This window comes from Bombina bombina, chromosome 1 (genome assembly GCF_027579735.1).
Source record: "Bombina bombina isolate aBomBom1 chromosome 1, aBomBom1.pri, whole genome shotgun sequence".
NCBI classification, from domain to species: domain Eukaryota; kingdom Metazoa; phylum Chordata; class Amphibia; order Anura; family Bombinatoridae; genus Bombina; species Bombina bombina.
In genome coordinates, this window is record NC_069499.1 from 852,237,994 (window position 1) to 852,263,400 (window position 25,407).

Sequence of the window (25,407 nt, forward strand, 5' to 3'; positions counted from 1 at the left end):
TAGCTGGCATAAATGTAAGAGAGCACGGGCACACTTGGTGAGGATGATGATGTGATTTCTACACAGACAGTCTGAGTGATACAAAGGGACCGTAAGTGCCAAGTTGAGGAAAGGACAGCTATTAGTGCTAGTCTAAAAGACAAAACTGTTTTTTTTCCCCCTCAGATAATCTCCTTTCTTTCATGAAATTAGCAAGAGTCCCATGAGCTAGTGACGTATGGGATATACATTCCTACCAGAAGGGGCAAAGTTTCCCAAACCTCAAAATGCCTATAAATACACCCCTCACCACACCCACAAATCAGTTTTACAAACTTTGCCTCCTATGGAGGTGGTGAAGTAAGTTTGTGCTAGATTCTACGTTGATATGCGCTCTGCAGCAGGTTGGAGCCCGGTTTTCCTCTCAGCGTGCAGTGAATGTCAGAGGGATGTGAGGAGAGTATTGCCTATTTGAATTCAATGATCTCCTTCTACGGGGTCTATTTCATAGGTTCTCTGTTATCGGTCGTAGAGATTCATCTCTTACCTCCCTTTTCAGATCGACGATATACTCTTATTTATATACCATTACCTCTGCTGATTTTCGTTTCAGTACTGGTTTGGCTTTCTACAACATGTAGATGAGTGTCCTGGGGTAAGTAAGTCTTATTTTCTGTGACACTCTAAGCTATGGTTGGGCACTTTTTTATAAAGTTCTAAATATATGTATTCAAACATGTATTTGCCTTTACTCAGGATGTTCAACATTCCTTATTTCAGACAGTCAGTTTCATATTTGGGATAATGCATATGAATAAATCAATTTTTTTTCTTACCTTAAAATTTGACTTTTTCCCTGTGGGCTGTTAGGCTCACGGGGGCTGAAAATGCTTCATTTTATTGCGTCATTCTTGGCGCAGACTTTTTTGGCGCAAATTTTTTTTTCTGTTTCCGACGTCATACGTGTCGCCGGAAGTTGTGTCATTTTTGACGTTCTTTTGCGCCAAAAGTGTCGCGTTCCGGATGTGGCGTCATTTTTGGCGCCAAAAGCATTTAGGCGCCAAATAATAATTCCTCTGAGGAAGCGTTCTGTGAAACGCGCGTCAGGGGTCCAGCAGGAGTAGCTCTGTCTCTCCTGTCTGCCGTTTTTAACCTGCTTACCCTTGTCTAACTGATAGTGTTCTCAAATAATAGCTCTCTTTGGGTGCCTGCTTAGAATATAAGTTAAAAGTTAAATCAGCCCTCGGATTGTAAGGGCTTAGTTTACTTTAGATATTGGCCAGCAGGCACTTGTTAATTACATGATCTCTCAGCATATTAATTATTATAAGACGGGGTTTAAGTGTTTTTAAACCTTTTTTTCGCTACTTTTGTGTGAATGTTGGTTCCTAGATATACTAATAAAGATATTAAGGTATGAATGACATGGAACTTTTTAAAAAAATATTTGATATAATCCTTATCTGAATCTTCTATTTGGAGTTTATATGATACCTAATTTGTGGCAATCTCTGCTGTGAATCCTATTGTATTCCTTATACAATTAGTTTTTCTAGTTGTTTAGTTCTGTCTCTGAGATCCCACATCAGACATGGATCCCACTTGGTAATATTGTATATAACATATAGGTACATATATATGTGTTGTAATTCTAATATAAGGGACCATTTCTGTTAAATACTTAACTCCAATTATCCCCCCAAAAAAACTCTAATTCTAAAGCCAAATAATGTGGGCGTCATTTTTGGCGCTAAAAAAAATATGGGCGTCACTATTGTATCCACATTATTTAAGTCTCATTATTTATTGCTTCTGGTTGCTAGAAGCTTGTTCACTGGCATTTTTTCCCATTCCTGAAACTGTCATTTAAGGAATTTGATCAATTTTGCTTTATATGTTGTTTTTTCTATTACATATTGCAAGATGTCCCACGTTGAAACTGAGTCAGAAGATACTTCTGGAAAATCGCTGCCTGGTGCTGGAGCTACCAAAGCTAAGTGTATCTGCTGTAAACTTATGGTATCTGTTCCTCCAGCTGTTGTTTGTACTGTTTGACATGACAAACTTGTTAATGCAGATAATATTTCCTTTAGTACTGTATCATTACCTGTTGCTGTTCCGTCAACATCTAATACTCAGAGTGTTCCTGATAACATAAGAGATTTTGTTTCTAAATCCATTAAGAAGGCTATGTCTTTTATTCCTCCTTCTAGTAAACGTAAAAAGTCTTTTAAAACTTCTCATTTTTCAGATGAATTTTTAAATGAACATCATCATTCTGATTCTGATAATGGTTCTTCTGGTTCAGAGGATTCTGTCTCAGAGGTTGATGCTGATAAATCTTCATATTTATTTAAAATGGAATTTATTCGTTCTTTACTTAAAGAAGTCCTAATTGCATTAGAAATGGAGGATTCTGGTCCTCTTGATACTAAATCTAAACATTTAGATAAGGTTTTTAAATCTCCTGTAGTTATTCCAGAAGTTTTTCCTGTCCCTAGTGCTATTTCTGAAGTAATTTCCAGGGAATGGAATAATTTGGGTAATTCATTTACTCCTTCTAAACGTTTTAAGCAATTATATCCTGTGCCATCTGACAGATTAGAGTTTTGGGACAAAATCCCTAAGGTTGATGGGGCTGTCTCTACTCTTGCTAAGCGTACTACTATTCCTACGGCAGATGGTACTTCCTTTAAGGATCCTTTAGATAGGAAAATTGAATCCTTTCTAAGAAAAGCTTACTTGTGTTCGGGTAATCTTCTTAGACCTGCTATATCTTTAGCGGATGTTGCTGCAGCTTCAACTTTTTGGTTAGAAGCTTTAGCGCAACAAGTAACAGATCATAATTCTCATAGCATTATTATTCTTCTTCAACATGCTAATAATTTTATTTGTGATGCCATCTTTGATATCATTAGAGTTGATGTCAGGTATATGTCTCTAGCTATTTTAGCTAGAAGAGCTTTATGGCTTAAAACTTGGAATGCTGATATGTCTTCTAAGTCTACTCTGCTTTCCCTTTCTTTCCAGGGTAATAAATTGTTTGGTTCTCAGTTGGATTCTATTATCTCAACTGTTACTGGAGGGAAAGGAACTTTTTTACCACAGGATAAAAAATCTAAAGGTAAATTTAGGTCTAATAATCGTTTTCGTTCCTTTCGTCACAACAAGGAACAAAAACCTGATCCTTCATCCTCAGGAGCGGTATCAGTTTGGAAACCATCTCCAGTCTGGAATAAATCCAAGCCTTTTAGAAAATCAAAGCCAGCTCCTAAGTCCACATGAAGGTGCGGCCCTCATTCCAGCTTAGCTGGTAGGGGGCAGATTACGTTTTTTCAAAGAAATTTGGATCAATTCCGTTCACAATCTTTGGATTCAGAACATTGTTTCAGAAGGGTACAGAATTGGCTTCAAGATAAGGCCTCCTGCAAAGAGATTTTTTCTTTCCCGTGTCCCAGTAAACCCAGCGAAGGCTCAAGCATTTCTGAAATGTGTTTCAGATCTAGAGTTGGCTGGGGTAATTATGAAAGTTCCAGTTCTGGAACAGGGACTGGGGTTTTATTCAAATCTCTTCATTGTACCAAAGAAGGAGAATTCCTTCAGACCAGTTCTGGATCTAAAAATATTGAATCACTATGTAAGGATACCAACATTCAAAATGGTAACTGTAAAGACTAGCGGTAGCAGTGGATGCATTGTCACTTCCTTGGAAGTATCATCCTGCCTATATCTTTCCGCCTCTAGTTCTTCTTCCAAGAGTAATCTCCAAGATTCTGAAGGAATGCTTGTTTGTTCTGCTGGTAGCTCCGGCATGGCCTCACAGGTTTTGGTATGCGGATCTTGTCCGGATGGCCTCTTGCCAACCGTGGACTCTTCCGTTAAGGCCAGACCTTCTGTCGCAAGGTCCTTTTTTCCATCAGGATCTCAAATCCTTAAATTTAAAGGTATGGAGATTGAACGCTTGATTCTTAGTCAAAGAGGTTTCTCTGACTCTGTGATTAATACTATGTTACAGGCTCGTAAATCTGTATCTAGGGAGATATATTATAGAGTCTGGAAGACTTATATTTCTTGGTGTCTTTCTCATCATTTTTCCTGGCATTCTTTTAGAATTCCGAGAATTTTACAGTTTCTTCAGGATGGTTTGGATAAAGGTTTGTCTGCAAGTTCCTTGAAAGGACAAATCTCTGCTCTTTCTGTTCTTTTTCACAGAAAGATTGCTAATCTTCCTGATATTCATTGTTTTGTACAAGCTTTGGTTCGTATAAAACCTGTCATTAAGTAAATTTCTCCTCCTTGGAGTTTGAATTTGGTTCTGAGGGCTCTTCAAGCTCCTCCGTTTGAACCTATGCATTCATTGGACATTAAATTACTTTCTTGAAAAGTTTTGTTCCTTTTGGCCATCTCTTCTGCCAGAAGAGTTTCTGAATTATCTGCTCTTTCTTGTGAGTCTCCTTTTCTGATTTTTCACCAGGATAAGGCGGTGTTGCAAACTTCTTTTAAATTTTTTCCTAAGGTTGTGAATTCCAACAACATTAGTAGAGAAATTGTGGTTCCTTCATTATGTCCTAATCCTAAGAATTCTAAGGAGAAATCATTGCATTCTTTGGATGTAGTTAGAGCTTTGAAATATTATGTTGAAGCTACTAAGAATTTCCGAAAGACTTCTAGTCTATTTGTTATCTTTTCCGGTTCTAGGAAAGGTCAGAAGGCCTCTGCCATTTCTTTGGCATCTTGGTTGAAATCTTTGATTCATCATGCTTATGTCGAGTCGGGTAAAACTCCGCCTCAAAGGATTACAGCTCATTCTACTAGGTCAGTTTCTACTTCCTGGGCGTTTAGGAATGAAGCTTCGGTTGATCAGATTTGCAAAGCAGCAACTTGGTCTTCTTTGCATACTTTCACTAAATTCTACCATTTTGATGTGTTTTCTTCTTCTGAAGCTGTCTTTGGTAGAAAAGTACTTCAGGCAGCTGTTTCAGTTTGAATCTTCTGCTTATATTTTCAGTTTTTTTCTTTATAAGATTTAAACTTTATTTTTGGGTGTGGATTTTTTTCAGCGGAATTGGCTGTCTTTATTTTATCCCTCCCTCTCTAGTGACTCTTGCGTGGAAGTTCCACATCTTGGGTAGTGATTATGCCATACGTCACTAGCTCATGGACTCTTGCTACTTACATGAAAGAAAACATAATTTATGTAAGAACCTGATAAATTCATTTCTTTCATATTAGCAAGAGTCCATGAGGCCCACCCTTTTTTTGTGGTGGTTATGATTTTTTTTTTATATATAAAGCACAATTATTCCAATTCCTTATATTTATGTTTCACACTTTTTTCTTATCACCCCACTTCTTGGCTATTCGTTAAACTGATTTGTGGGTGTGGTGAGGGGTGTATTTATAGGCATTTTGAGGTTTGGGAAACTTTGCCCCTCCTGGTAGGAATGTATATCCCATACGTCACTAGCTAATGGACTCTTGCTAATATGAAAGAAATGAATTTATCAGGTAAGTTCTTACATAAATTATGTTTTTTTCCGTACCAATTGAATAATTAGATGTCTTTTAGACTAGCACTAATAGCTGTCTTTTCCTCAGCTAGGCACTTACGGTCGCCTTGTATCACTCAGACGGTCTGTGTAGAAATCACATCATCATCCTCACCAAGTGTGCCGTGCTCTCTTACTTTTATGCCAGCTACCTCTGCCATCCTCATACCAGCTGTCTCATGCAGCTGATTTCCCGTCTGAAAGCTCTTCCTGATAATCACGTGACACCGGTCTCCTAACACAAATCGCGGAGGATCACTGGAGTTGTAGTTTTTTTTTTAAGCCCAACAGCTACGCAGACATAAGTATTCCGAAAATGTACGTTGTATACACCACACCGGTATATGTTGTTCTACAAGAATGCTAACCATGTGTAAAGGAAACAAAGGTAAGCAAAGCGTTACAATGCAAAAGTCACAACATATTTTGAATAGTTCACATACAGTAACTATGTTTTTCCATTCATTTCATTACTTTTGGTTTGTGCAGATATTTTAGTAAAAATTATATAAAGACAACCATTTCCTCTCCATCATTCTTCTGCTGCTCGTAAGCATGTGGGTGTGTTTGTGCAGACAGAACGTTCTGCTGAAAGGAAGTGAGGGGAGATAGTGTGAGGGGGTGCCATATGAGTGTCTCACTGGACTAAATGAAAGGAGTGCGCAGGGACGAGAGGATCCTGTACTAGTGCTGCAGTGCAAGCTTTTGGGAGAAGGAGGAGTCAGGTGGCCATTTCAAAACGGCCAGATGAGATCTAGTTAGTGTATTTTCTGCCAAAGTTTATTTAGATGAAAATTGGGCTAGAGTTTGATGTAAAGATCGTTAATTAACTAATCTAAATAAGTAACAGTCATTTCTCTTGTAAGGTGTATCCAGTCCACGGATCATCCATTACTTGTGGGATATTCTCCTTCCCAACAGGAAGTTGCAAGAGGATCACCCACAGCAGAGCTGCTATATAGCTCCTCCCCTAACTGCCATATCCAGTCATTCTCTTGCAACTCTCAACAAGCATGGAGGTAGTAAGAGGAAAGTGGTGAAATGTAGCTGTTATCTTGCTTCAATCAAAAGTTTGTTATTTTTAAATGGTACTGGAGTTGTACTATTTTGTCCCAGGCAGAAAAATAGAAGAATCTGCCTGTGATTTCTATGATCTTAGCAGGTTGTAACTAAGATCCATTGCTGTTCTCACACATGACTGAAGAGAGAGGTAACTTCAGCGGGGGAATGGCGTGCAGGTTATCCTGCTATGAGGTATGTGCAGTTAAGATTTTTTCTAGAAGATGTGAATGCTAGAAAATGCTGCTGATACCAAAATTATGTAAGTTAAGCCTGAATACAGTGATTTAATAGCGACTGGTATCATGCTTACTTTCTGAGGTAATACTCTTTTATATTTACAATATAAAACGTTTGCTGGCATGTTTAAACGTTTTTATATATACTTTGGTGATAAAACTTTATTGGGGCCTAGTTTTTTCCACATGGCTGGCTTAAATTTGCCTGGAAACAGTTTCCTGAGGCTTTCCACTGTGTTACTATGAGTGGGATTGGTCTAATTTAGGTCTTTTTTGCGCAGTAACTTTTACAGACTGAGACATCCAGCTTCCTCCAGGAGTCCCCTGAATGCTATAGGACATCTCTAAAGGGCTCTTAGGCTTTCCAAAATCGTTTGTTGGGGAAGGTAGGCCCACAGCAAGGCTGTAGCAGTTTGGTGTGACTGTTAAAAAACGTCTATATCGTTTTTTTTACCTGTTTTTTTAACTAAGGGGTTCATCATCCATTTGCAAGTGGGTGCAATGCTCTGTTAGCTTATTATACACACTGTAAAAATTTTGTTTGATTTACTGCCTTTTTTCACTGTTTTTCAAATTCTGACAAAATTTGTTTCTCTTAAAGGCACAGTACCGTTTCTTATATTTGCTTGTTAACTTGATTTAAAGTGTTTTCCAAGCTTGCTAGTTTCATTGCTAGTCTGTACAAACGTGTCTGACATAGAGGAAACTCCTTGTTCATTATGTTTAAAAGCCATGGTGGAACCCCCTCTTAGAATGTGTACCAAATGTACTGATTTCACTTTAAGCAATAAAGATCATATTCTGTCTTTAAAAAATTTATCACCAGAGGAATCTGACAAGGGGGAAGTTATGCCGACTAACTCTCCCCACGTGTCAGATCCTTTGACTCCCGCTCAAGGGACTCCCGCTCAAATGGCGCCAAGTACATCTAGGGCGCCCATAGCGTTTACTTTACAAGACATGGCGGCAGTCATGGATAATACACTGTCAGCAGTATTAGCCAGACTACCTGAATTTAGAGGAAAGCGAGATAGCTCTGGAGTTAGACGAAATACAGAGCATACTGACGCTTTAAGAGCTATGTCTGATGCTGCCTCACAATATGCAGAAGCTGATGAAGGAGAGCTTCTTTCAGTGGGTGATGTTTCTGACTCAGGGAAGATGATGCAACCTGATTCTGATATTTCTACATTTAAATTTAAGCTTGAACACCTCCGCGTGTTACTCAGGGATGTTTTAGCTGCTCTGAATGACTGTGTTACAATTGCAGTGCCAGAGAAATTGTGTAGACTGGATAAATACTATGCAGTGCCGGTGTGCACTGATGTTTTTCCAATACCTAAAAGGTTTACAGAAATTATTACTAAGGAATGGGATAGACCAGGTGTGCCTTTCTCTCCCCCTCCTATTTTTAGAAAAATGTTTCCAATAGACGCCACAACACGGGACTTATGGCAGACAGTTCCTAAGGTGGAGGGAGCAGTTTCTACTCTAGCAAAGCGTACTACTATCACTGTCGAGGACAGTTGTGCTTTCTTAGATCCAATGGATAAAAAGTTAGAGGGTTACCTTAAGAAAATGTTTATTCAACAAGGTTTTATCCTACAGCCCCTTGCATGCATTGCTCCTGTCACTGCTGCTGCGGCGTTCTGGTTTGAGTCTCTGGAAGAGGCTTTACAGGTAGCGACTCCATTTGATGACATACTTGACAAGCTTAGAGCACTTAAGCTAGCCAATTCTTTTGTTTCTGATGCCATTGTTCATTTGACTAAACTAACGGCTAAGAATTCTGGTTTTGCTATCCAGGCGCGTAGAGCGCTATGGCTTAAATCATGGTCAGCTGACGTTACTTCAAAGTCTAAGCTGCTTAACATTCCCTTCAAGGGGCAGACCCTATTCGGGCCTGGTTTGAAGGAGATTATTGCTGATATCACTGGAGGAAAAGGTCATGCCCTTCCTCAGGATAGGTCCAAATCAAGAGCCAAACAGTCTAATTTTCGTGCCTTTCGAAACTTCAAGGCAAGTGCGGCATCAACTTCCTCTAATGCAAAACAAGAGGGAACTTTTGCTCAGGAGACCTAACGGTCGGGAGACCTAACCAGTCCTGAAACAAAGGTAAGCAGGCCAAAAAGCCTGCTGCTGCCTCTAAGACAGCATGAAGGAACGGCCCCCTATCCGGTAACGGATCTAGTAGGGGGCAGACTTTCGCTCTTTGCCCAGGCGTGGGCAAGAGATGTCCAGGATCCCTGGGCGTTGGAAATTATATCCCAGGGATATCTTCTGGACTTCAAGGCTTCTTCCCCAAAAGGGAGATTTCACCTTTCATAATTATCTGCAAACCAGATAAAGAGAGAGGCATTCTTACACTGTGTACAAGACCTCCTAGTTATGGGAGTGATCCATCCAGTTCCAAAGGAGGAACAGGGACAGGGATTTTACTCAAATCTGTTTGTGGTTCCCAAAAAAAGAGGGAACCTTCAGACCAATTTTGGATCTAAAGATCTTAAACAAATTCCTCAGAGTTCCATCATTCAAGATGGAGACTATTCGTACCATCCTACCTATGATCCAGGAGGGTCAATACATGACTACAGTGGATTTAAAGGATGCTTATCTTCACATTCCGATAAACAAAGATCATCATCGGTTTCTCAGGTTTGCCTTCCTAGACAGGCATTACCAGTTTGTAGCTCTTCCCTTTGGGTTAGCTACAGCCCCAATAATTTTTACGAAGGTTCTGGGGTCGCTTCTGGTTATTTAGACGACATCCTGATTCAGGCATCAAACGTCCAAATTGCCAAGTCTCATACGGACATAGTGTTGGCATTTCTGAGGTCGCATGGGTGGAAGGTGAACGAGGAAAAGAGTTCTCTATCCCCCTCACAAGAGTTTCCTTCCTAGGGACTATGATAGATTCTGTAGAAATGAAAATTTACCTGACGGAGTCCAGGTTATCAAAACTTCTAAATTCCTGCCATGTTCTTTATTCCATTCCTCGCCCTTCAGTGGCTCAGTGCATGGAAGTAATCGGCTTAATGGTAGCGGCAATGGACATAGTGCCGTTTGCACGCCTACATCTCAGACCGCTGCAACTATGCATGCCCAGTCAGTGGAATGGGGATTAAGCAGATTTGTCCCCTCTACTAAATCTGGATCAAGAGACCAGGGATTCTCTTCTCTGGTGGCTATCTTGGGTCCATCTGTCCAAGAGAGTGACCTTTCGCAGGCCAGATTGGACAATTGTAACGACGGATGCCAGCCTTCTAGGCTGGGGGGCAGTCTGGAACTTCCTGAAGGCTCAGGGATCGTGGACTCAGGGGGAAACACTCCTTCCAATAAACATTTTGGAACTAAGAGCGATATTCAAAACTCTTCAGGCTTGGCCTCAGCTAGCGACAATGAGGTTCATTAGATTTCAGTCGGACAACATCACGACTGTGGCTTACATCAACCATCAAGGGGGAACAAGGAGTTCCCTAGCGAAGTTAGAAGTCTCAAAGATAATTCGCTGGGCAGAGATTCACTCTTGCCACCTATCAGCTATCCATATCCCAGGTGTAGAGAACTGGGAGGCGGATTTTCTAAGTCGACAGACTTTTCATCCGGGGGAGTGGGAGCTCCATCCGGAGGTGTTTGCACAATTGATTCATCGTTGGGGCAAACCAGAACTGGATCTCATGGCGTCTCGCCAGAACGCCAAGCTTCCTTGTTACGGATCCAGGTCCAGGGACCCCAAGGCAACGCTGATAGATGCTCTAGCAGCGCCTTGGTCTTTCAATCTGGCTTATGTGTTTCCACCGTTTCCTCTGCTCCCTCGTCTGATTGCCAAGATCAAGCAGGAGAGAGCATCAGTGATCTTGATAGCGCCTGCGTGGCCACGCAGGACTTGGTATGCAGATCTGGTGGACATGTCATCCTTTCCACCATGGACTCTGCCGCTGTGACAGGACCTTCTACTTCAAGGTCCATCCAAATCTAATTTCTCTGAGGCTGACTGCCTGGAGATTGAACGCTTGATTTTATCAAAGCGTGGTTTCTCAGAGTCAGTCTCATTGATACCTTAATTCAGGCACGAAAGCCTGTCACCAGGAAAATCTATCATAATATATGGCGTAAATATCTTTATTGGTGTGAATCCAAGGGCTACTCATGGAGTAAGGTCAGGATTCCCAGGATATTATCTTTTCTCCAAGAAGGATTGGAAAAAGGATTGTCAGCTAGTTCCTTAAAGGGACAGATTTCTGCGCTGTCTATTCTTTTGCACAAGCGTCTGGCGGATGTTCCAGACGTTCAGGCATTTTGTCAGGCTCTAGTTAGTATCAAGCCTGTGTTTAAACCTGTTGCTCCACCTTGGAGCTTAAATTTGGTTCTTAAAGTTCTTCAGGGGCTTCTGTTTGAACCTCTTCATTCCATAGATATCAATTTTTTTATCTTGGAAAGTTCTTTTTATGGTAGCTATTTCTTCGGCTCGTAGAGTTTCCGAGTTATCTGCCTTACAATGTGATTCTCCTTATCTGATCTTCCATGCAGATAAGGTAGTTCTGCGTACCAAACCTGGGTTTTTACCTAAGGTGGTATCTAATAAGAATATCAATCAAGAGATTGTTGTTCCGTCTTTGTGTCCTAATCCTTCTTCAAAGAAGGAACGTCTATTACACAATCTGGACGTGGTTCGTGCTTTAAAGTTTTACTTACAAGCTACTAAAGATTTTCGTCAAACATCTGCTTTGTTTTTTGTCTACTCTGGACAGAGGAGAGGTCAAAAGGCTTCGGCAACCTCTTTCTTTTTGACTAAGAAGCATAATCCGCTTAGCCAATTAGACTGCTGGCCAGCAGCCTTCTGAAAGGATTACAGCTCATTCTACTAGAGCTGTGGCTTCCACATTGGCCTTTAAAAATGAGGCTTCTGTTGAACAGATTTGCAAGACGGCGACTTGGTCTTCGCTTCATACTTTTTCAAAATTCTACAAATTTGATACTTTTGCTTCTTCGGTGGCTATTTTTGGGAGAAAGGTTTTACAGGCAGTGGTACCTTCCCTTTAAGTACCTGCCTTGTCCCTCCCTTCATCCGTGTACTTTAGCTTTGGTATTGGTATCCCACAAGTAATGGATGATCCGTAGACTGGATATACCTTACAAGAGAAAACATAATTTATGCTTACCTGATAAATTTATTTCTCTTGTGGTGTATCCAGTCCACGGCCCGCCCTGTCATTTTAAGGCAGGTATTTTTTAATTTTAAACTACAGTCACCACTGCACCCTATGGTTTCTCCTTTCTCTGCTTGTTTTCGGTCGAATGACTGGATATGGCAGTTAGGGGAGGAGCTATATAGCAGCTCTGCTGTGGGTGATCCTCTTGCAACTTCCTGTTGGGAAGGAGAATATCCCACAAGTAATGGATGATCCGTGGACTGGATACACCACAAGAGAAATAAATGTATCAGGTAAGGATAAATTATGTTTTTTGGGTTGACTGTCCCTTTAACACCATGATATAGGCTTGTAAACCTGTTATAAGGCAGATTTATCAAAGTTTGGAAAACTTATATTTCATGGTGTTACTCCTGGCATTCTTTTAGAATTCCTATCATTCTTCAGTTTCTTCAGTATGGTTTGGATAAAGGTTTGTCTGCAAGTACTTTTAAAAGACAAATCTCTGCTCTTTCTGTAATGTTTCACAGAAGGATTGCTCATCTTCCTGATATTCATTGTTTTGTTCAGGCTTTAATTCGTATTAAACCTGTTATTAAACCTATTTCTCCTCCATGGAGTCTCAAGTTAGTGTTAACGATTTTACAGGCTCCTCCTTTTGAACCTATGTATTCTTTGTACATTAAACTGCTTTCTTGGAAGGTTGGTTCTTTTGGCTATTTCTTCTGCTTGAAGAGTTTCCAAATTGTCTGCTCTCTTATAAAACTCCTTATGTGATTTTCCATCAAGATAAAGCTGTTTTGCGGACTTAATTTTTAACTATGGCTGTTAATTCTCACAACATTAAAAGGGAAGTCATTGTTCCATCTTTACGTCCTAATCCTAAAAATTCGACTGAAAAGGCTTTGCATTCTTTGGATGTTGTTAGAGCATTAAAATATTATGTTGATGCTACTAAGTAATTTAGACAGACGTCCAGTCTGTTTGTTTGGTTTTCTGGTTCTAAAAAAGGCCAGAAGTCTTGGTTAAAACTCCGCCTCAGAGAATTACAACTCATTCTACTAGATCGGTTGCCACATTTTGGGCTTTCAAGAATGAGACTTCAGTTGATCAAATTTGCAAAGCAGCCACATTGGCCCCTAGTTATCAAGCCGTCAACCTCAAATACGCTGGAATTCCGCAGCGTATTTGTGGCGAAGCTGATTTGCCTTTGTTATCAAGCCCTAGACACCGGCAAAAGTAGAATTTAGTGACGTAAGCTTCGATCCGCCGGACTCAATCCGACACAGATCGATTCTTACGTCACTCCAGATGTTCCGCACACAAGTTCGGCACAATCTGACTACTTTTGCTAGTTATCAAAAAACTAGCAGGTACGCTCGGCACTTTTCCGGCCCAGCGTACCTGGTTTTCAAACCGCCGCCCTATCAATGGGAGTCTGACCATAGCGAAAGTTCATGTTCGCTGCTGCCAGATATCCCATTGATTCCTATGGGAGCTGTCTACACCTAACACCCTAACATGTACCTCGAGTCTAAACACCACTAATCTGCCCCCCTACACCGCTGCAACTAAATAAATGTATTGCCCCCTATACCGGTACCCCCAGAGCCCCCCGCAACTAAATAAAGTTATTAACCCCTAAACCGCCGCTCCTAGACCCCGCCGCAACTATAATAAAGTTATTAACCCCTAAACCGCTGCTCCCGGAGCCCACCGACACCTACATTATACCTAGTAACCCCTATCCTGCCCCCTATAACGCCGCCACCTATAATAAAGTTATTAACCCCTATCTTACGGATCCCGGACCTTGCCGCACCTAAATAAATAGTTTAACCCCTAAACCGCCGCTCCCAGACCCCAACACCACCTATATTAAACTTATTAACCCATATCCTGCCCCCCTATACCGCCGCAACCTATAATAAATTTATTAACCTCTATCCTGCCCCCCCACACCGCCGCCACTATAATAAAATTATTAACCCCTAAACCTAACCCTAACACCCCCCTAACTTAAATATTAATTAAATAAATCTAAATAATATTTATCTTATTAACTAAATTAATCCTCTTTAAAACTAAATACTTACCTGTAAAATAAACCCTAATATAGCTACAATATAAATAATAATTATATTGTAGCTATCTTAGGATTTATTTTTATTTTATAGGCAAATTTCAATTTATTTTAACTAGGTACAATAGCTATTAAATAGTTATTAACTATTTAATAGCTATCTAGTTAAAATAAAGAGAAATTTACCTGTAAAATAAAAACGAACCTAAGTTACAATTACACCTAACACTACACTATAATTAAATAAATTATTCCTATTTAAAACTAAATACCTGTAAAATAAACCCTAAGATAGCTACAATGTAATTAATAATTACATTGTAGCTATTTTAGGATTTATATTTATTTTACAGGTAACTTTGTATTTATTTTAGCTAGTTAGAATAGCTATTAACTATTTAATAACTACCTAGCTAAAAGAAATACAAAATTACCTGTAAAATAAATCCTAACCTAAGTTACAATTAAACCTAACACTACACTATCATTAAATTAATTAAATAAATTACCTACTAAAAAAATGCCCTACCCTATTCTACATTAAAAAGTTACCAGCTCTATTACCTTACCAGCCCTTAAAAGGGCCTTTTGCGGGGCATGCCCCAAAGAATTCAGCTCTTTTGCCTGTAAAATAAAAATACAACCCCCCCAACATTAAAACCCACCACCCACATACCCCTAATCTAACCCAAACCCCCCTTAAATAAACCTAATACTACCCCCTTGAAGATCATCCTACCTTTAGCCGTCTTCAGAAAGCCGACCACCGATGGAACCGAAGAGGAGATCCGGAGCGGCAGAAGTCATCATCCAAGGGGCGCTGAAGAAGTCTTCCATCCGATTGAAGTCTTCATCCAAGCGGCGTCTTCAATCTTCATCCATCCGGAGCGGAGTGGAGCCATCTTCAGACGAGCCGACGCGGAGCCATCCTCTTCTTCCCGACGACTAACGACGAATGGCGGTACCTTTAAGTGACGTCATCCAAGATGGCATCCCTTCAATTCCGATTGGCTGATAGGATTCTATCAGCCAATCAGATTGAAGTTCAATCCGATTGGCGATCAGCCAATAGAATTCGAGCTCAATCTGATTGGCTGATTGGATCCTATTAGCCAATCGGAATTGAAGGGACGTCATCTTGGATGACGTCACTTAAAGGTACCGCCATTCGTCGTTAGTCGTCGGGAAGAAGAGGATGGCTCCGCGTCGGCTCGTCTGAAGATGGCTCCGCTCCGGATGGATGAAGATTGAAGACGCCGCCTGGATGAAGACTTCAGTCGAATGGAAGACTTCTTCAGCGCCCCTTGGATGATGACTTCTGCCGCTCCGGATCTCCTCTTCGGTTCCATCGATGGTCGGCTGGCTGAAGACGGCTAAAGGTAGGATGATCTTCAGGGGGTAGTGTTAGGTTTATTTAAGGGGGGTTTGGGTTAGATTAGGGGTATGTGGGTGGTGGGTGTTAATGTTGGGGGGGGTTGTATTTTTAATTTACAGGCAAAAGAGCTGAATTCTTTGGGGCATGCCCCGCAAAAGACCCTTTTAAGGGCTGGTAAGGTAATAGAGCTGGTAACTTTTTAATGTAGAATAGGGTAGGGCATTTTTTTATTTTGGGGGGCTTTGTTATTTTATTAGGGGGCTTAGATTAGGTGTAAGTAGCTTAAAATTGTTGTAATATTTTTGAAATGTTTGTAAATTATTTTTTTTATTTTTTGTACTTTAGTTTATTTAATTGTAGTTATTTGTAGGTAATTTATTTAATTAATTTAATGATAGTGTAGTGTTAGGTTTAATTGTAACTTAGGTTAGGATTTATTTTACAGGTAATTTTGTATTTCTTTTAGCTAGGTAGTTATTAAATAGTTAATAACTATTTAATAACTATTCTAACTAGCTAAAATAAATACAAAGTTACCTGTAAAATAAATGTAAATCCTAAAATAGCTACAATGTAATTATTAATTAAATTGTAGCTATCTTAGGGTTTATTTCTCCAACATAGGTGTGTCCGGTCCACGGCGTCATCCTTACTTGTGGGATATTCTCTTCCCCAACAGGAAATGGCAAAGAGCCCAGCAAAGCTGGTCACATGATCCCTCCTAGGCTCCGCCTTCCCCAGTCATTCTCTTTGCCGTTGCACAGGCAACATCTCCACGGAGATGGCTTAGAGTTTTTTGGTGTTTAAATGTAGTTTTTATTCTTCAATCAAGAGTTTGTTATTTTAAAATAGTGCTGGTATGTACTATTTACTCTGAAACAGAAAAGAGATGAAGATTTCTGTTTGTAAGAGGAAAATGATTTTAGCAACCGTTACTAAAATCGATGGCTGTTTCCACACAGGACTGTTGAGAGGAATTAACTTCAGTTGGGGGAAACAGTGAGCAGACTTTTGCTGCTTGAGATATGACACATTTCTAACAAGACTTGGTAATGCTGGAAGCTGTCATTTTTCCCTATGGGATCCGGTAAGCCATTTTTATTAAATAAGAATAAAGGGCTTCACAAGGGCTTTAAAGACTGGTAGACATTTTTCTGGGCTAAAACGATTGATTTATAAGCATTTTTAATAGTTTATAGCTTTGAGGAGTTATTTTATTCTTGGGAATTATGTTAAAGAAACGGCAGGCACTGTATTGGACACCTTTTTCACTGGGGGCCTTCTCTAATCATAGGCAGAGCCTCATTTTCGCGCCACTAATGCGCAGTTGTTTTTGGGAAGCAAGGCATGCAGATGCATGTGTGAGGAGCTCAGATACATAGAAAAAGCTTACTGAAGGCGTCATTTGGTATCGTATTCCCCTCTGGGCTTGGTTGGGTCTCAGCAAAGCAGATACCAGGGACTGTATAGGGGTTAAATATAAAAACGGCTCCGGTTCCGTTATTTTAAGAGTTAAAGCTTTCAAATTTGGTGTGCAATACTTTTAAGGCTTTAAGACACTGTGGTGAAATTTTGGTGAATTTTGAACAATTCCTTCATATTTTTTCACATATTCAGTAATAAAGTGTGTTCAGTTTAAAATTTAAAGTGACAGTAACGGTTTTATTTTAAAACGTTTTTTGTACTTTGTTATCAAGTTTATGCCTGTTTAACATGTCTGAACTATCAGATAGACTATGTTCTGTATGTGAGGAAGCCAAGGTTCCTTCTCATTTTAATAGATGTGATGTATGTGACAAACAATTTAGAGAAAATGATGCCCAAGATGATTCCTCAAGTGAGGGGAGTAAGCATGGTACTGCATCATCCCCTCCTTCGTCTACGCCAGTCTTGCCCACACAGGAGGCCCCTAGTACATCTAGTGCGCCAATACTCCTTACTATGAAACAATTAACGGCTGTAATGGATAATTCTATCAAAAACATTTTAGCCAAAATGCCCACTTATCAGCGAAAGCGCGACTGCTCTGTTTTAGAAAATACTGAAGAGCATGAGGACGCTGATGATAATGGTTCTGACATGCCCCTACACCAGTCTGAGGGGGCCAGGGAGGTTTTGTCTGAGGGAGAAATTTCAGATTCAGGGAAAATTTCTCAACAAGCTGAACCTGATGTGATTACATTCAAATTTAAATTGGAACATCTCCGCGCTCTGCTTAAGGAGGTGTTGTCTACTCTGGATGATTGTGACAATTTGGTCATTCCAGAGAAATTATGTAAGATGGACAAGTTCCTAGAGGTCCCGGGGCCCCCCGAAGCTTTTCCTATACCCAAGCGGGTGGCGGACATTGTAAACAAAGAATGGGAAAGGCCCGGCATACCTTTTGTCCCTCCCCCTATATTTAAGAAATTGTTTCCTATGGTCGACCCCAGAAAGGACTTATGGCAGACAGTCCCCAAGGTCGAGGGGGCGGTTTCTACTCTAAACAAACGCACTACTATCCCTATAGAAGATAGTTGTGCTTTCAAAGATCCTATGGATAAAAAATTAGAGGGTTTGCTTAAAAAGATGTTTGTTCAGCAAGGTTACCTTCTACAACCAATTTCATGCATTGTTCCTGTCACTACAGCAGCGTGTTTCTGGTTCGATGAACTAGAAAAGTCGCTTGATAAAGATTCTTCTTATGAGGAGATTATGGACAGAGTTCACGCTCTTAAATTGGCTAACTCTTTTACTTTAGACGCCACTTTGCAATTAGCTAGATTAGCGGCGAAAAATTCAGGGTTTGCTATTGTGGCGCGCAGAGCGCTTTGGCTAAAATCTTGGTCAGCGGATGCGTCTTCCAAGAACAAATTGCTTAACATACCTTTCAAGGGGAAAACGCTGTTTGGCCCTGACTTGAAAGAGATTATTTCAGATATCACTGGGGGTAAGGGCCACGCCCTTCCTCAGGATAGGTCTTTTAAGGCTAAAAATAAACCAAATTTTCGTCCCTTTCGCAGAAACGGACCAGCCTCAAGTTCTACATCCTCTAAGCAAGAGGGTAATACTTCTCAGACCAAGCCAGCCTGGAGGCCAATGCAAGGCTGGAACAAAGGTAAGCAGGCTAAGAAACCTGCCACTGCTACCAAGACAGCATGAGATGTTGGCCCCCGATCCGGGACCGGATCTGGTGGGGGGCAGACTTTCTCTCTTCGCTCAGGCTTGGGCAAGAGATGTTCTGGATCCTTGGGCGCTAGAAATAGTCTCCCAAGGTTATCTTCTGGAATTCAAGGAGCTACCCCCAAGGGGGAGGTTCCACAGGTCTCAATTGTCTTCAGACCACATAAAAAGACAGGCATTCTTACATTGTGTAGAAGACCTGTTAAAAATGGGAGTGATTCATCCGGTTCCATTAGGAGAACAAGGGATGGGATTCTACTCCAATCTGTTCATAGTTCCCAAAAAAGAGGGAACATTCAGACCAATCTTAGATCTCAAGATCCTAAACAAATTTCTCAAGGTTCCATCGTTCAAAATGGAAACCATTCGGACAATTCTTCCTACCATCCAGGAAGGTCAATTCATGACCACGGTGGATTTAAAGGATGCGTATCTACATATTCCTATTCACAAGGAACATCATCGGTTCCTAAGGTTCGCCTTTCTGGACAAGCATTACCAGTTTGTGGCACTTCCATTCGGATTAGCCACTGCTCCAAGAATTTTCACAAAGGTACTAGGGTCCCTTCTAGCGGTGCTAAGACCAAGGGGCATTGCAGTAGTACCTTACTTGGACGACATACTGATTCAAGCGTCGTCTCTACCACAAGCAAAGGCTCATACGGACATTGTCCTGGCCTTTCTCAGATCTCACGGGTGGAAAGTGAACGTAGAAAAAAGTTCTCTATCTCCGTCAACAAGAGTTCCCTTCTTGGGAACAATAATAGACTCCTTAGAAATGAGGATTTTTCGGACAGAGGCCAGAAAATCAAAACTTCTAAGCTCTTGTCAAGTACTTCATTCTGTTCTTCTTCCTTCCATAGCGCAGTGCATGGAAGTAATAGGTTTGATGGTCGCGGCAATGGACATAGTTCCTTTTGCGCGAATTCATCTAAGACCATTACAACTGTGCATGCTCAGTGTAGATCAGAGGACCAGAGATTCACTCCGTTCGTGGCTGACCCTGGACAACCTGTCACAAGGGATGAGCTTCTGCAGACCAGAGTGGGTCATTGTCACGACCGACGCCAGTCTGGTGGGCTGGGGCGCGGTCTGGGAACCCCTGAAAGCTCAGGGTCTTTGGTCTCGGGAAGAATCTCTTCTCCCGATAAATATTCTGGAACTGAGAGCGATATTCAATGCTCTCAAGGCTTGGCCTCAGCTAGCAAAGGCCAAATTCATACGGTTTCAATCAGACAACATGACGACTGTTGCGTATATCAACCATCAGGGGGGAACAAGGAGTTCCCTGGCGATGGAAGAAGTGACCAAAATAATTCAATGGGCGGAGACTCACTCCTGCCACTTGTCTGCAATCCACATCCCAGGAGTGGAAAATTGGGAAGCGGATTTTCTGAGTCGTCAGACATTTCATCCGGGGGAGTGGGAACTCCATCCGGAAATCTTTGCCCAAATAATTCAATTGTGGGGCATTCCAGACATGGATCTGATGGCGTCTCGTCAGAACTTCAAGGTTCCTTGCTACGGGTCCAGATCCAGGGATCCCAAGGCGACTAGTGGATGCACTAGTAGCACCTTGGAGCTTCAACCTAGCTTATGTGTTCCCACCATTTCCTCTCATTCCCAGGCTGATAGCCAGGATCAAACAGGAGAGGGTATCGGTGATCTTGATAGCTCCTGCGTGGCCACGCAGGACTTGGTATGCAGATCTGGTGAATATGTCATCGGCTCCACCATGGAAGCTACCTTTGAGACAGGACCTTCTTGTTCAAGGTCCGTTCGAACATCCGAATCTGGCCTCACTCCAACTGACTGCTTGGAGATTGAACGCTTGATTTTATCAAAGCGAGGGTTCTCAGATTCTGTCATTGATACTCTTGTTCAGGCCAGAAAGCCTGTAACTAGAAAAATCTACCATAAAATTTGGAAAAAATATATCTGTTGGTGTGAATCTAAAGGATTACCATGGAACAAGATAAAAATTCCTAAGATTCTATCCTTTCTTCAAGAAGGTTTGGAGAAAGGATTATCTGCAAGTTCTTTGAAGGGACAGATTTCTGCTTTATCTGTTTTGCTTCACAAAAAGCTGGCGGCTGTGCCAGATGTTCAAGCTTTTGTTCAGGCTCTGGTTAGAATCAAGCCTGTTTACAAACCTTTGACTCCTCCTTGGAGTCTCAATTTAGTTCTTTCAGTTCTTCAGGGGGTTCCGTTTGAACCCCTACATTCCGTTGATATCAAGTTATTATCTTGGAAAGTTTTGTTTTTGGTTGCAATTTCTTCTGCTAGAAGAGTTTCAGAGTTATCTGCTCTGCAGTGTTCTCCTCCTTATCTGGTGTTCCATGCAGATAAGGTGGTTTTGCGTACTAAACCTGGTTTTCTTCCGAAAGTTGTTTCTAACAAAAATATTAACCAGGAGATAGTCGTGCCTTCTTTGTGTCCGAATCCAGTTTCAAAGAAGGAACGTTTGTTGCACAATTTGGATGTAGTTCGTGCTCTAAAATTCTATTTAGAGGCTACAAAGGATTTCAGACAAACATCTTCCTTGTTTGTTGTTTATTCTGGTAAAAGGAGAGGTCAAAAAGCAACTTCTACCTCTCTCTCTTTTTGGCTTAAAAGCATCATCAGATTGGCTTATGAGACTGCCGGACGGCAGCCTCCTGAAAGAATCACAGCTCATTCCACTAGGGCCGTGGCTTCCACATGGGCCTTCAAGAACGAGGCTTCTGTTGATCAGATATGTAAGGCAGCGACTTGGTCTTCACTGCACACTTTTACCAAATTTTACAAATTTGATACTTTTGCTTCTTCTGAGGCTATTTTTGGGAGAAAGGTTTTGCAAGCCGTGGTGCCTTCCATCTAGGTGACCTGATTTGCTCCCTCCCATCATCCGTGTCCTAAAGCTTTGGTATTGGTTCCCACAAGTAAGGATGACGCCGTGGACCGGACACACCCATGTTGGAGAAAACAGAATTTATGTTTACCTGATAAATTACTTTCTCCAACGGTGTGTCCGGTCCACGGCCCGCCCTGGTTTTTTAATCAGGTCTGATGATTTATTTTCTCTAACTACAGTCACCACGGTATCATATGATTTCTCCTATGCAAATATTCCTCCTTTACGTCGGTCGAATGACTGGGGAAGGCGGAGCCTAGGAGGGATCATGTGACCAGCTTTGCTGGGCTCTTTGCCATTTCCTGTTGGGGAAGAGAATATCCCACAAGTAAGGATGACGCCGTGGACCGGACACACCGTTGGAGAAAGTAATTTATCAGGTAAACATAAATTCTGTTTTTACAGGTAAGTATTTCGTTTTAAATAGGAATAATTTATTTAATTGTAGTGTTAGATTTAATTGTAACTTAGGTTCGTTTTTATTTTACAGGTAAATTTCTCTTTATTTTAACTAGATAGCTATTAAATAGTTAATAACTATTTAATAGCTATTGTATCTAGTTAAAATAAATTGAAATTTGCCTGTAAAATAAAAATAAATCCTAAAATAGATACAATATAATTATTTATATTGTAGCTATATTAGGGTTTATTTTAAAGGTAAGTATTTCGTTTTAAATACGATTAATTTAGTTAATAGGAGAAATATTATTTAGATTTATTTAATTAATATTTAAGTTAGGGGGGTGTTAGGGTTAGGGTTAGACTTAGGTTTAGGGGTTAATAATTTTATTATAGTGGCGGTGGTGTAGGGGGGGCAGGATAGGGGTTAATAAATTTATTATAGGTGGCGACGGTGTAGGGGGGGAAGATTAGGGGTTAATAAGTTTATTATAGGTTGCGGCGGGGTTCCGGGATTGGTGGTTTAGGGGTTAAACTATTTAGTTGCGGCGGGGTCCGGTATCGGCAGGATAGGGGTTAATAAATTTATTGTAGGTTGCTGCGGTATGGGGGGGGGCAGGATATGGGTTACTAGGTATAATGTAGGTGGCGGTGGGCTCCGGGAGCGGTGGTTTAGGGGTTAATACATTTATTATAGTTGCGGCGGTGTCCGGGAGCGGCGGTTTAGGGGTTAATAACTTTATTTAGTTGCGGGGGGCTCCAGGGGCGCCGGTATAGGGGGTAAAACAGTGTAGTTTAGTGTGGGTGCTTAGTGACAGCTTGTCAATAAAGCTGTGAAAAAGGCGAAGAGCAGCGAGATCGGATGAGTGATAACTATCACAGTCCGCTGCTCATCGCCCCGTACTTGGTGCACGGCTTTTTGACAGATTTATTGATAACTTTGGCGAGATTTTTCAGGTCCGCGGCGGCGATGGTAGGCGGGCGTATTGGGCCGGCGAAGGCAGGTAAGTAGACGTGTTGATAACTAGAGGCCTTGGTCTTCTCTGCATACCTTTTAATAAATTTTACCATTTTGATTTTTTGACTCATCAGAAGCAGCTTTTGGTAGAAATGTCCTTCAGGCAGTTGTCTCAGTTTGAGAATTGTGCCAATGATTTTGAGTTTTTTTGACATATCAGTCATTGTTATTATTACTCGTGGACTTCCACATCTTGGGTATTATATCCCATTTGTAACGGCTCATGGACTCTCGTTACCTGTATGAAAGAAAACATCATTTATGTAAGAGCTTACCTGATAAATTAATTTTGTTCATGGTGGCGAGAGTCCACGAGGCCCCACCCATTGGATTATTATTTTTGTTATAAATCTTTTTTTCCTGTTCCTCAATTCAGCTTTTACTCACCACTTGGCTATATGTTAAAGTGAGGTGGGTGGGGTATTTATAGGCTTTTGAGGTTTGGTAAACTTTGTATATCCCATACATAACAGCTTGTGGACTCTTGCCACCATGAATTAAATGAATTTATCAGGTACGCTCTTACATTAATTATGTTTTTCAATTAATTATAGGTATTGGGTAAGACACCAGATCTAAGGATGATACCCACATAAATGTTAACATTTTAAAGCAAAGGTATTCACATTATAACAAATACCAATAAACACACTGAGAATATCTGTGATATATGTTTCTCCAGCGTTGTATCTCCCCTTATTTCTGTGTTATCATTCATTGTGCCTGTTTTTTTTTTTTTTTTTACTTCCTCACTCTCATGGTTCTAAATAATAAGATGAAATCAATAAATCAGCAGAAGTATTGGGATTTTATAAATGCGGTTTGCTTGCTAACAGCAGGTCATTAAGATCCATTTTCATGTAATGAACTCATGGTTTATTGTTGCCTTGGTAACCCTTACTAAAACTCTTCCAGCTCACTTTTTCTTTTACTTTCTATAGATGCTCAGCTCAACATGGTATCAAGTAGGTTAACAAGTGTATGGAAATTGCATTACTTTGCAGGCTGTGCGTGTGTAATGATGCTTTTATGGTTCATGTGACCAGAGTAAGGGAAGAATATTTGTGTTGTGTGCTTAGCAGAGATGGTTGAAATAAAATGGTTAACTCATAAAAATATACAGATATTTCTATATATAAAGAGAATACAAAATAATTCATAGAACTTAAAAGTAAATAAACTCACCTATATTAATTGAGCTGTGAATGTTGGGACCACTTCTCGCCAATTTTTGTGCATTTTTAGGGACATCTAATTTCTTAGACGCATGTCATTTCGGCACGTCTCACTTTAAAACCATGTGTGTAACACCAGCACATTTGTTAAACACATGGATAAAGTCTAGCTTGGATGCCACAGAGGACTGTTGTTCCCATTCAGGAAATAAACAGTGAGCCATTCTGCAGTGGCAGTCACATGACCCCACCATTCACCAGCTGTGTTTAGTTATGAAGTTGTAGAGCTTATTGCTCCTGAGTGAGACTGACCTGTTTATGTGTGTGAGTTCCAAAGCGAGTAGTACACGAATAACAGTATAATTTTTTTCACTACAATTTCCCTTTAAGATGGGGGAAGTAACAAATGTATTTTTATGGGGGTTTTTTTAATGTTGTTTTTGCACTAAAGTCACTTTTAAAGGGGCAAATTGCACTGTTCTTTATTTTCAGTATTTTCTTTTTTAATATTGTTCTGCAGGGTGGTATGGGAGCGGCACTGCTTACTTATCCAGAGAAAATTGAGATGGTAAGTGAGAATAATGATCATTTTAAATTGCGCACAAATTGAAATTTATCTTTGCTAATAGTTTGCATGGCAGTGTCACAAACCATCACTTTTGCAGCGACCTCTTCTCCACTATTGGAAATGTGCAAATATTGTATTTTGATTGGGAGGCTTGCATTCAAGCCTTCAGTATTTTTAGCTATGGTTCTTAGACTTTAATTACAGGAATAAGGACCAAACTAAATAATGACAGTATATTGCAAAGTTGTTTTACTACACATACAGTAATTAAAGATTTTATATTACACTCTCAAATTGTTTACCGTCTCTAAGTACTGTGCCTTTAAGAGACCCCGTTATTAATATCAAAGAAAATGAACTTGCTGTGTCCTAAAGGGAACATATTACTCTGAAATCGTTGGCTTTTCTTGTGTCGTACCTCTCCAGGGATAATGCTGACCTCAAAGCATCATGCTGCACTTAGTAAAACTAAAAGCGAGTCCATGGAATGTTCCACATTGCCAAGTCTCAGACATGCCACAGTATGCTTCTTGTTTATAGCCTCAATTCTGACAAATTGATTCAAACCTGATTTTTGTGCGATCCAGGCAGCAGATGACAGACGCTCATGATCTAGAGCTCCTACTGCTTATTACCAATAAACAATGTGCATGGCTACCCACAAGAACACTGAAACAGCAGTCAGACATGTCCCCTGGGAAGGATGTAGAGAAAGGACAAAAGACTATTTGTTCTTTTATTTAAAGGGATAT

At 40.6% G+C, this 25,407-nt stretch overlaps 1 protein-coding gene across 2 annotated transcripts in view; it reads left to right on the forward strand.

The window, feature by feature from the left end:
* The window catches only part of DUS2 (dihydrouridine synthase 2), a 438,383-nt gene that overhangs the window by 252,823 nt on the left and 160,153 nt on the right, over positions 1 to 25,407 (forward strand). For both annotated transcript variants that reach the window (XM_053699495.1, XM_053699494.1), the window contains exon 7: positions 24,608 to 24,655. In XM_053699495.1, coding sequence (XP_053555470.1) covers positions 24,608 to 24,655 — 48 coding nt within the window. The remainder of the gene's footprint in view (positions 1 to 24,607; positions 24,656 to 25,407) is intronic.